Raw genomic sequence first — 12,946 nt, forward strand, 5'->3', positions numbered from 1 at the left:
TAGCCTAGCACAATTCAAGTTCTTCCATAATTCCTAATATTCTACATTTTGTAAACCATGCATAAGGCATTATCTATCACACACAATGCAATACTCCTACTTTTTAATGGTTAAAAATTTGACTCACACAATGCAATATTTTTTCCCCATAAAATTTACTGTAACGTGGCGCCACCTCAAACATTCTTACTAGTTAATTTGCGCGTGACAATGACTCTGAAGTGAATGAATTGGTACGCCAATATTACTACCTCAAACAATTAAACTTGGACACTGGGTTAACGGCAAGTTACTCTTTAACAATTGACAAGTGTTCAATGCCCATCGTCATCTTTTGGAAAATGAAAAATCCATTCCTAATTTGAGTTGCACGTTTGATTCATATGAGAGTGATCTGTAACTGGTTTTTCATTTTCCTCCTCAAGCATGCGGGAATGATCAACGATCTTGCTGTTATGCTTGCTTTTGTCCACTCTCACAAGGGAGACGTAAACACAAACTAAAGAAGGCACTAGCGTTGGAAACAAACAACTTGACTGGAATTCACGTAATTGAACTTGACTAGGTCACTATAGTACACCCCCCCCCCCCAAAAAAAAAGGTTTTTTTAAACCCGGTGAATATAATTTTTTAACTGGTTTTGGAATTGATTTAAAAAAAGATCGGGTTTACTTTCTAAACCGATTGCTTACAATTACTTTAGAAAGTGCCCCGAAATATTTAAAAAAAAAAAGACTAAACTCGTTTTCTTGATGACAGCCAATTTAAAAAGTAATTATTTCTACACCAATTATGTAGTCTTGTGGTTTCATTTAATGTTCCATGTGCCTACCGGGCCTTTTTATTATAACTAATTTAAATTTGAATTTTGACAAGCTCTTTTAACATATTATTTTTTTGTTTAAATTTTGAAGCTCTCGTTGAGAGATATTAAGTGTCTTTTACTTAAATATATACACTCAACTCCACACGTTAAAGCAAAGTCTGGCTATAAAATATTGAATAATGAATATAATTCATTATACTATATATATATATATATATATATCACTGATATTCTGTGACGAGCACAAGCCCAAAGGAAGAACCCATCCCAAAAGACTAGCCTGTGGGGTGGGAGAGCCCCTCACACTTATAAACCCCATAATACTTGTGAGCCTCTCTGATGTGGGACTCGTGACAATGCCACCCCGTCAAGAGCCGACGTCCTCGGCGGCTTCACTTTACGACACTTCACTCGGCCTTTGGCCGGTCAGAACCCTCTGTGGGTAGCCCTTTCCATGACACCGAACTCTCAATGAAAGCACCAATGTGACGAGCACAAGCCCAAAGGGAGAACCCATCCCAAAAGATTAGCCTGTTGGGTGGGAGATCCCCTCACACTTATAAACCCCACAATACTTGTGAGGCTCCCCGATGTGAGACTCGTGACAATGCCACCCTGTCAAGAGCCGACGTCCCCGGTAGCTTCACTCCACGGCACTTCACTCGGCCTTCGGCAGGTCAGAACCCTCCGTGGGTAGCCCTTTCCATGACACCGGACTCTCAATGAAAGCATCAATGTAACGAGCACAAGCCCAAAGAAAGAATCCATCCCAAAAGACTAGCCTGTTGGGTGGGAGAGCCTCTCACACTTATAAACCCCACAATACTTGTGAGGCTCCCCGATGTGGGACTCGTGACAATGCCACCTCGAAGGCCGAGTGAAGTGCCTTATATTTAATTCATTTCTCATCCCAAATAATCATCTAAACCTCAGTAAATCAACATATATTTTCATATTTAATAAAAATCTAGTCTAGAATTTCATCCTTAAGCCACAAATTCAAAGATCATCAACAAATTTATACTCTAAAATATTTATTATACTACTAACAACCTCAAAAACTATATTTATTCAACATAAATTCATCCCTCTTCCAAATCCTAAATTTTCTACCACCACAAACTCAGAAACCAAAGAGGAAGGATAGCTAAAAATAAATTTTAGATTACTTACTTAGTTTTGAAAAGCTTGAAATCACATCCTAAATATTCTATTAAAAACTCTTACCTTAAAAACTCAAATCTCCCGCATCGGCGAAGTTGAGCTCACAGACGCTCTCTCTGTTCGCACACAAAAGAGAAAGGAAATGAAGAAAAAATGAGAAGAGAACGATAGTTTTTAAAAATGAATGTGGGTCTCACAATTTTTTTATTATTTTCATCTTTCTTCTCTCTTCTTTCTTTTTTATTATTATTATATAAATATAATGATTACACGCACACGCCGAAAGTTTTCTTGTTCTTCTCTTCTCTCTCTGTTTTTTTTATTCATACCTTTTCTCTTTTTTAATAATAATAATAATTTAATAATATTTTTTTAATTAATTAATTAATTTTTTAAAAAAATTTTAATTTATAATTATATCCTAAGTTAGATTTAATAATCATTTTTTACTAATTTGCTTACCTCTAAATATTTTTAAAATTTTTATTAACTCAAATTAATTATTAAAATTTAAATTGGGATGTTACACGTTGACACGTGTGCTTTGGCATCCTGATTTTATATATTTACACACACACATATATTTACCAATTAAAGATTAAAAATTAAAAATCTCTTTTAGTTCAATTGACAAAAAGGTTGGATGCAAAAGCATTATGAAGGTGTGAGATTATGAATTTGAATTTGGCTAAGGCACATTTAAAGTTATTATATGATGTGGACATGATATGGCAAGGAGGTGCCAGTGACATGGCAACACGGTGGTACTAGCCTACTGAGTGATGTGGTAATGGTGATTTTTTATGAAACTTTCATTTGCAATAGATTATCGATAGAATGCATTCCGTCATAGAATTAGAATAACTTATCCTTATTTAGTTATAAAAATTTTTTGTCACTAATTAATGACAATTTTAAATTCTGTCGTTAAAAAATTAGTGACAGTGTTTGTATTGACAAACTTATTCCATCGCTAACCGTTTAGTAATGGAATTTGTATTGATTAGTGATAGAAAATCCATTGTTTTTTGTAGTGGAAGAGACAATGGAAGCGTATCCAAGTGATTGGAAGGCCAAAAAAAAAAAAAAAAACTCCAAATAAATGCCAAAATGAAATTCTAACACAATCTCTATTGTCTCCAACCAAACTGTCTTTCAAACTCTCCTCTTTTTTGCATTTTCAAAAGTAGAATCGGGATTTAAAATCCTATCATGTTTGCCATGAAGGGTGGTTCAAAATAGGTAGCATCACTAAAGCCTAATAATTTGGACTCTAAGTGGCCTAATAACCTTTCACTCCCTAAACCAAACTCCATAAAGGGTTTAATAGACTCAAATGGTAAACTTGCTAATTAATTTTTAATGACCACAATTAGCTAACTAAACTTCTCAATTAATTAATTTAACTCTTGAATTAAATTTTGAGACATTACATTTAGACTAGAGGGAGTATTATACTTGGTCAAGAGACCCACCTTAGTCGAGATGAAAAATGCAAGCTTTTATGCATGATATTTTTAAATGTCTTTTTAATTATATTCTCATTTAATGTACTATATAAGTAATTTAATAATAACAATTATAATTCTAATGTATATTTTTTTTAAAAAAAGTAACAAATGAAATAGGGGTATAGTTAGAAAAATAATTATAAAGACCACTTATATATTAATTTAGACCTAACACGGCTTTTAGAGAAGATGCCCCGTATTTTTCAAATCTCAATGATTATTTTCACTGAATAGGATCAAGTAGGAATTTTTCGTTGGTCGGACCTTTTCTCTCCAAGGTTTGCTTTAGTTAGAGGGAGACCTTAATGCATGCTTGGTTTGAATGGACGGAAAATAGAAGGGAAGGAAAATTACAAAGGAAAACTACCAAAAATGATAAAAATTTGTACTATTTTTAACAGCTTTCTCTCCTAATTTTTTTCTTCCCTAATTTCCTCCCCATCCAAACTTGCATGTCCAATGAACCGTACGTGTGTAGAAAAATAATACAATGAACAGAATAGAGGGATTTGGTAATTGGTGGACTTGTCAAATTTGTGATTTGGAAAATGAATATGGAATGTGGAAAATGAAGCAGCAGATAGGCATTCAAATTTGAAACAAACTGCTTCAATGAAGAATTAACGTACAATATTAGTCCAAGTCAAACTTGAGGAAGGCTCTTCAACGTCTTCTTCATATGGCAATTGCAAAGCATTTAATATATAGAAGATTGAGTGAAACCCTCTTTTTAATATTCCACGCAAGATATGAACATATTAGAGACGGTTAAATTCATGACTTCATGTCTTCAATTAAAAAAGATTAAACTCTATTGTTATTTTTTTTTCACGAAAAAGATAACTCCAATTGTTATTTATTTTTGTAATCCTCTATAAATACCAACTCATTTTCGACCACGCATTTTAGATTAAGTTGTCTTAGACCATATGGTTGTACATTTTTTAGATACAATTTTCTTATAACACACAAAACTCAAACTCGAAACTTCATTTAAATAAAATAGTTATCGAATAAATTGAATCAATTAATATAATCAAATAGATTTTTATTTTATAAAACAATTATAAAATCTTTATTACGAAACAAGAACATGGGAACACGATCAAACAGGCCCTCAATTTAAGGGTTTAGGTCATTTTTATTTTTGAATATTTTATAAAATATTATGACACCATCCATGCTCTTGTCATTCTCTTACATCATGCAGGAAATTATTAATTCCTATCTCTATTATAAGATACTTTCTAGAATAATTATTTATCTTTAATATAAAACATTTGATAGAATATTTATTATGTTTTTCTAGTATTACCTATATTTGAACTCATTAAATATAAGAGAGAATGTAATGAAAATTTAAAAAACTTTCATTCAAACTAAAGTAAAATTTAAAATTTATTTTATTTTTAAATAAAGTTAGTAACTTATTCAAACCTCCTTATTCCTTGGTGAGGTGATTATTTGTATGGAGAAGTTTTTAATAATAGGGAAAAAGGGAGTATAAACCTCATCCTTTTTACAAAAAGCAACTAATGAAAGTCAACCGTGGAATATTCGTATGGAGAAGTTTTTAATAACGTACTCTTTCCTACTCTTAATGGAAGGTAAATTTTTGAAAGCTTCTTTTATCCTAGATATATACTCCCTCCAATCTTATTTATAAGGCATCTTTTAAAAGTAATTTTTAATCTAAAATATATGACACTTTATAATAATTAAACTACTTTATTTTATTTTATTTTTTCTTAATTAGCATGAAAATAGTTAATGTAGTTATATCATTATCTAACATTAAGGGTAAAAATAAAAGTATAAATAATTTTTTTATGACATAAAAAAATTAATTTTTCTTAATATGCATGAAATAGTTGAAAATGTCTTATAATAAAGATTAAATGAAATATTAAATAAATTCAGGATAATTAATTTTTTTTAAATTTTATCACATGTGTATTTACTGTGGTCTGAATTCCTAAACAAGTTACTCCCATCTTTACTGTCATAATAACACGAAATTACAAAATTAGACCATATGTGAGTACTATAGTTATTAATTAATTGTAAAGAAGGGCCAAATTACAAAGTTATATATATTTATAATAATTTTAAGAATGTAATTAAGTTTCTGTCATAATAACACGAAATTGATTACAATTGATTACCTGACCAAACACGAAATTGATTTAACAGATTAAGCTTGCTGAGTGCGTGTTTGAAATTAATGTCTAGGAGTGCCATCAATCGATGTGTTTTGAACTGGTCAAATGCTGAATTAAAACAGTACATGCACGAATTGCAACGTTAGGAGACTCAAGACATCGTATAAATTAGAAAGATCATAGCACATAAACTTTACCAAGCGAGCCACACGCTAACCTCAGAAAATTTACTTGTACGATATGGCGAGGGTTTCTTTAAGGTTGATTTCCTTTCTCTTCCTTCTCCTCAACATAGCCTTAACATTTCATCATGGCACAACTAATGCACAGCCAAGCTTCTTAAAATTCTACTGCGGTAACGACTCCACTGAAAGCAATAGTACCTACCAGATCAACCTCAAAGGCCTTTTGTTAAACATGTCTCTCAACACGCAAATCGACTATGGCTTCTACAACTTCTCCTCCGGCGAAAACTCCGACAAAGTTAACGCCCTCGTGTTATGCCGGGGAGATGTTTCTGTACAAGATTGTCGGAGCTGTATCACAGATTCAAGAGCTGTTCTTCCTCAAGTGTGCCCGAACATGAATGAGGCGATCGGCTGGTACGACAACTGCATGCTGAGATACTCCAATCGAACCATATTCGGCGTCATGGAAACGTTGCCACATCACTATTTGTGGAACACCGAGGATGCGCCGGAGAAAGACCAGTTCAAGATCGTGGTGACGCAGATGATGAATGCTTTGAGAGAAAAGGCTGCTTCTGGAAACTCGGTTCGTAAGTTTGCGGTGGCGAATGCGACCGGTCCGAGCAATGAAACGATATATGGTCTGGCACAGTGCACGCCGGACTTGTCGGAAAACGATTGCAACGTTTGCTTGAATGGGGCAATCACTAATGATCTTCCTAAATGTTGTGGTGGACACAAAGGTGGTAGAGTGTTAACACCAAGTTGCAACATTAGATATGAATCGTACAGTTTCTTTGATCCCTCTGCTACACCACAATTATCTTTGCCAGCACCACCGTTGCCATCCCCCAGGCCCACGTCACTACCTCCTACGGCTGCCCCATTGGCTCATCCCGCGTCCAAGCAAGGTATATATATATATATAGAATAGATATGTTAATTGGAAATATAAATGCTTGTTTAAAAGAATATAATTATAAATTGCATACGTGCGTGAGGAAATCTCATATACTGCTCTGTTGATCTAAGATCTAACAAAGCAAAAAATTATACATTTTTCAGTCTATGTTACCCTTTAACTTATTATTATTATTATTATTATTATTTGGTGAATGGGGAAGAATAGTGGGAGAAAGCTGCCAGAGAGAGAAATTAAGACTCCTTGAGTTCAACCACCCGGTTTTCATATATGTATATGTCCCTTGCAGTAATATATATTATTATAATTATATCTCCCTAATCCCTAAAATAGTTAGATCGTGATAGGCAGCTGCGCAATGACAACTACTCTCTTTGTCCCAAATTACATGACATTTTTTAAGCAGTTTTTTCATGTTCAAATATAAAACACTTTGAATAGGTTAAGGTTTCATTAAATATATTAATTCTAATATTATTCGTTCTCTCTTTACAATTATTTTTATCCCTACTCTTTTCAATATATTAAATGATGGGTTTTTGTGAACGTTTATATTTTTATTTTGAAAATATAAGGTTGTTAAGTATATTTAATGAGATCTATTGATATGTGAGATTTTATCTAAAAATGTTTTATAATTTGAGATGGAGAGAGTATTAAGGAAGCTGTATGTGGAGCCCCTACTCAATTGGACTTGTGCGCAAATCAAGCCGTCTAGGGAGAAACACACATAAAAACAAGACTCGATATGTTTTAGACTTAATATTAAAACAAGGGTAATTACTTAAAATATGATTAAATATTTTCATTAATTAATTAATTTATGCCAATCCACATAATGATAAAATTTAATCTACACACACTAATTAATGGTCGTATATAAGTCATGCTTGCGTTCAATTAAAGATATACAAAAGAATATGATTATTTAATATTCTCCCTCTTATTTTTGTGCACTCTTATTTTTGTGAACATAAGAGATAGAAATATCTTAATTATTTTTTATATCCAAAAAATTTAGGTGATTTAGTCCCAAAGTTTATTAGGGTTGGTGTTTGTCTCAGAAAAGGATGCGTGCATTCAATTAAAGATATACAAAAAAATATGTTTATTCAATATTCTTTCTCTTATTCTTTGTTAACATAAGAAATAGAAATATCTTAATTCTTTTTATATCCAAAAAATTTTGGTGACTTAGTCCCAAAGTTGCTGAGCTGAAGTGTAGTTTTAGAAGAATAAATCGAATCACACATATGTAGTTGTTTAAACTGGTCAATATGTAAGTCGTCGCATTTTGGAAAAAGAAAAGTCTATTTTCCTTACTTGGGATGTATAATATAAACAGGTTTAGAGACATTTTCCAGATTAAAATTATTATTTACCGAACTGTGCTCGAGTAATTTTACCGGAGTTTTCAATAGGTGAAGTTTCCCCGCAAGTTTATAGTTAGAGACATTTCATGAATTAAACGTTATTCGTCGTGTGATATATATCCCATATATTATTTTCGATCAACTTGTCATATAAATATTTTCTTTGGTCCAGGAAAGTGCAGCACCTCACGAATTGTTATCGCCGTTGTTGTCCTCGTTGCCTGCATCGAAGCGCTCATCCTTATTATCGTCTTAATTTCTTTAAAATTAAGGAGGCCAAAGAATATTGAAAGTAAGTCAACTTAATTATTGCTATTAAAAAATGGAAATTTATCTTCTTGCTCTTGCCCCTAAACAACAGCTTTAATACAATTTCAAGATCGAAAAATGATTTCAGTGCTTTTAGTTAAAAAATGTTCTTTTGTGATTCACGTATTTGTTTACTCCCATATTGCATGTGTAGGTGAAGCTAAGGATGTCGCTGACTCATTGCAAATGGACTTTGAAACCATTAGAATCGCAACAAATGATTTTTCTGAAGCAAATAAGCTTGGACAAGGTGGATTTGGACCTGTTTACTTGGTAAGATATTTAAAAGGCTAAAATGATAATTTTACCCTTAAACTATAGGTTCAAAAATACCTGGAATCTTAAATTTATTTTTTATATATATATATATATATATACATATATATCAAACTTTAGATTCAATTTTTTGTATACTTATATTTCAGGGCACGTTATATAATGGACAAGAAATTGCTGTAAAAAGGTTGAGTAGAGATTCTGGGCAAGGTGATGTGGAGTTTAAGAATGAAGTATTGTTAATGGCCAAAGTGCAACATCGGAATTTAGTCAGGCTACTTGGTTTTTGTCTCCAAAATAGGCTGCTTGTTTATGAGTTTGTTCCAAACAAGAGCCTTGATTACTTCATCTTTGGTATGTTAACATTAGTGTCTTTGTTTTTGTGTGTGTGTGTGTGTTAGATACTTTTCTAATGGATATCGAATCTACAAAACATTAGTAGATCAAGTCAATCATAAAAATATATGGATGAAAAGCTAACTGATTTGATCTATTTCATTTGTTTTTTAATGGAAGCTAGATATCCATCAGATTTTTCCTTTCATGTTAAAAGTTTTATAGTTTGACAGACTGGTAGTAGCTAGTATACTCGATATCTAGTTCAACAAATTGTTGCATATATCATGTATTTGTATCCATGCAGATCCACAAAAGGCAACATTGTTGAAATGGGAAAATCGTTACAAAATAATAGAAAGTATTGCACGAGGTTTGCTTTACCTTCATCAAGATTCTCGAGTTCGGATTGTTCATCGTGATCTCAAAGCAAGCAATATACTTTTAGATGAAGAAATGAATGCTAAAATATCAGATTTTGGCATGGCAAGATTATTTTTAATGGATCAAACCCATGGCAAGACTAATACAGTTGTTGGTACCTAGTAAGTTGTATTAGAGTCCGGAAATATTGTTAGAACATTTTCTTTCTAGAAAATACTTTTCTGTATGTTAAATATGCAATTAGAGTTTGTGATTTGATTGATATGCTAACATTGGATTTACTATGTTGACATGCAGTGGATATATGTCACCAGAATATCTAAAACATGGAACTTTTTCAATGAAGTCAGATGTGTTCAGTTTTGGAGTATTGGTTTTGGAAATTATTAGTGGGAAGAAAAATGGTAAATTTGAAGATTGGGAGAATCCAGAGCATATAGGAATTGCTGTAAGTGCCCTCTATTCATAAACATTTTTTAATAACCATAATTATACATATTGTATGATTTTTTTTAACCCAGAAAATTAAAAAATCCCCAATTAAAATATTTGACAATTTAAAAAAAAAACCTTGTAGGCTTGGAAAAAGTGGAGAGAAGGGAAATTATCAAGTATTATAGATCCACTATTGATGGAGGAAGGTGAATCATCAAGAAGTGAAATAATAAGATGCATCCATGTAGGGTTACTATGTGTTCAAGAAAAAGCAAGCGACAGGCCCACAATGGATTCCATTGTAGCAATGCTGAGTAGCTATTCACTCTCACTGCCCACTCCTCTCCAGCCTTCCTTTTATAGTTGGAACAGCTTACCAGGCTTCTCATCTTCATCATCGTCTGGAGAACATCATTCTGTTGAAACATCTAGAAATGAAGTTTCAGTTTCAGACCAACATAATAATGCCTAGCTACAATTTATAATTATTGTGTATATCCTCTCTCTCTCTCTTCCCCCCCCCCTCTGTGTGTGTACATGCATGTGTGTATTGAAGTGAAATAACTAAGTTCGTACCAGGTCGAATGTGATCGATGCTTCAATTATGTGTTTCATAATAATGTTTCACATATTGTAATGCACGCTATGCGTGTGCATGTATAATTAGAGTTGATAATATATGTAGATCATTTTATGAATATCCTCATAATATCTAATGAATATATAATATTTCTTAAATCTCAATAGAATAAATACTAATATATGATAAGCCTCAACACAACATAAATCTCCATATATAATATACCCTAACATTTCCCCTCCAACTTAAGATGCATGTTTGTAAGAGTTTGTATTGCTTGATTTGAAGAATAAATCTTAACATATCGTAACATTTATAAAACACCAAACTTGATTTAGATAGAATAGAGAAGTTTCACAACCAATAAAATTAGACCAAATAAAAAAATATATAAATGATTTATAAATTTAATATAGTATTGAACCTGTTTATTTCTGTTATAATCCAAGTCGAAATTGATCACTCCTCTGCCATGAATTTTTAGATTAATAATTTTAAATCTTTGTAATATAAAGTCCTGTTGCATTACCAAACACATCCAAATATATGTATTTTCTTAAGGAATGGATCCTATGAAGTTGATAACTCGTGAATTTCATGAAATTTGTTGTTTTAAGAAAGGGAGAGAAAATTATATTTTATAGAAAATAATAAAATAAGAAATTAAACAACAAAAATTCATGGATCTCAATTTTAGATTATTTGCTTCCATAATTCTAATGTCATTAATTTTTAATAATTTTCTTTGCACCATATGTATATTAATCATCTAAAAAATTAAATGTCAATTTATTAATGTATTTATATTTTTAAAGTGATAAAGATAACGTTCATTGGCGGAACTCCGTTATTGCTGGATAATTTCGAGAAATCCATGATGAAAGAAAGCGCCAAAATTGATTTGTATGGAGAGAGGCATGTGGGAAGATTGAAGGAATTAGTGAGTCTAAAAAGTACTCCATCCCTTTAAAAATTTAAGACATTTTTAATTGAATCTTACCTTCAATAATGTTAGTTATCTACTTTATAACTAACCTTATCTTCCTACATTTACCCCTATTAAACACCCTATAATAAATATAAAGTCATTCATCAATAAGAGTACTTTTTAAAAAAGAGCAATGATTATACTTCAAAAGTTTAAAAATACCTTATATTTTTAAACATTCAACTCCTCAAAAAATACCTTATATTTTTGAAAAGAGGGAGTATAATTTATTCGATGAAGATATTGTTGCTGAAGAGCCAGCAAATTAAAAGCTTATTGTAAGAAGTGATATTGTTATATTGATATATGATGATATTTATTTGCTAGGATATTATATAACAGGGTCATGTCATTTTTTAAGTTTTTTATAATTGTTTTTATTATCTATTAAAATAAATTTTAGCTAAATCCTTTAATATCTTTTCTTTTTAAAAAATGGCAATTTATATTAAAGGATTTTTAAAAATTATAAAATTAAATATATGAATTTTAAATGGTTATATAATATCAAACAATTTTTTCATTTAATGATTTTTATAAGTTATAAAATTATTTTAAAAAATAAAATAAAATATAAAGGTTAAATATACTATATATTATATATGTTATATGTTATATATATATATATATATATATATATATTTAAAATGCCCCTGCTAACTTGAATGACCTAAAGTTCTTAATTTTAATTTGTGTCACAATATTCTATCAAATTTTTTAGATAGCTCCATCCGCGGATGAAGCACGTTATTAGTGTTGGCGTGTGAAGAATAAACTGTGATATTTCCACCAATACAAAAAAAGATATCTATATCAATTAAAATTGGCTATCTAAATCAATTTTCCAACCGGTATAGATAAGATCAGTGTAAAAAGTCTTTTGATTTTTACACCGGTTACATAATCGGTGTAGATATGCACATGTCTACACCAGTTATGATGTCATCACATGCTGAATGTGCCAGCTAAAGAAACCTATTCATTCAAAAGAAGATAGGGAAACAAAAAAAAAATCAAAGATGATTCTTACAAATAATTAGGAGCCCCACAAAATCTCAGTAGTGCAAAATTTGTATTTTACAAGGGACTTTTAACATTGGTTAAAATGCACCCATTGTTGAAAGTAAAGGCGGTGATATTTTTATAATATTAAAGGCTAATATAAGACTTTCAACAATGGGTGACATGTCACTGCTGTTGAAAGTGAGAATTAAAAAAAATGAAAAATTGCCATTTTCAACAGCGGATAAGAGACACCAGCTGTTGAAAGTTGAAATTTAAAAAAAAAATTGAAACTTTCAACAGCGGGTGGCTTGCACCTGCTATTGAAAGTGAACTTGAGGGTTAAGCGTTTGTTTGCAAATATTAATGATGCGAAGAACTTGAGGTGACTTGTAGATGAGAGGATTATTGATGGAAAATTTTGATATCCAGCCAATTTTCCTCAATGGAAGAAAATTAATCAATTATTTTCTAATTTTGGCAATGAACC

At 31.3% G+C, this 12,946-nt stretch overlaps 1 protein-coding gene across 1 annotated transcript; it reads left to right on the forward strand.

The window, feature by feature from the left end:
- Positions 1-5,903: 5,903 nt before the first annotated feature.
- LOC129302802 (cysteine-rich receptor-like protein kinase 44) lies at positions 5,904-10,358 on the forward strand. Its single transcript, XM_054941680.1, has 7 exons — positions 5,904-6,762; positions 8,319-8,438; positions 8,610-8,728; positions 8,881-9,085; positions 9,375-9,612; positions 9,749-9,899; positions 10,029-10,358. Exons 1-7 carry the CDS (start codon positions 5,904-5,906, stop codon positions 10,356-10,358), a joined length of 2,022 nt encoding a protein of 673 aa, XP_054797655.1.
- The last annotated feature ends 2,588 nt before the right edge of the window (positions 10,359-12,946 follow it).

This window comes from Prosopis cineraria, unplaced genomic scaffold (assembly GCF_029017545.1).
Source record: "Prosopis cineraria cultivar Desert tree isolate PC_DT_omini unplaced genomic scaffold, ASM2901754v1 PC2, whole genome shotgun sequence".
NCBI classification, from domain to species: Eukaryota; Viridiplantae; Streptophyta; class Magnoliopsida; order Fabales; family Fabaceae; genus Prosopis; species Prosopis cineraria.

Excerpts from the sequence above, each read along its gene's own strand:
- LOC129302802 (XM_054941680.1), top strand. The coding sequence starts at position 5,904 with ATGGCGAGGGTTTCTTTAAGGTTGATTTCCTTTCTCTTCCTTCTCCTC. Across the intron at positions 8,439-8,609 it reads GAGGCCAAAGAATATTGAAA|GTGAAGCTAAGGATGTCGCT; the intron begins GTAAGTCAACTT and ends TTGCATGTGTAG. Across the intron at positions 9,900-10,028 it reads CAGAGCATATAGGAATTGCT|GCTTGGAAAAAGTGGAGAGA; the intron begins GTAAGTGCCCTC and ends AAAACCTTGTAG.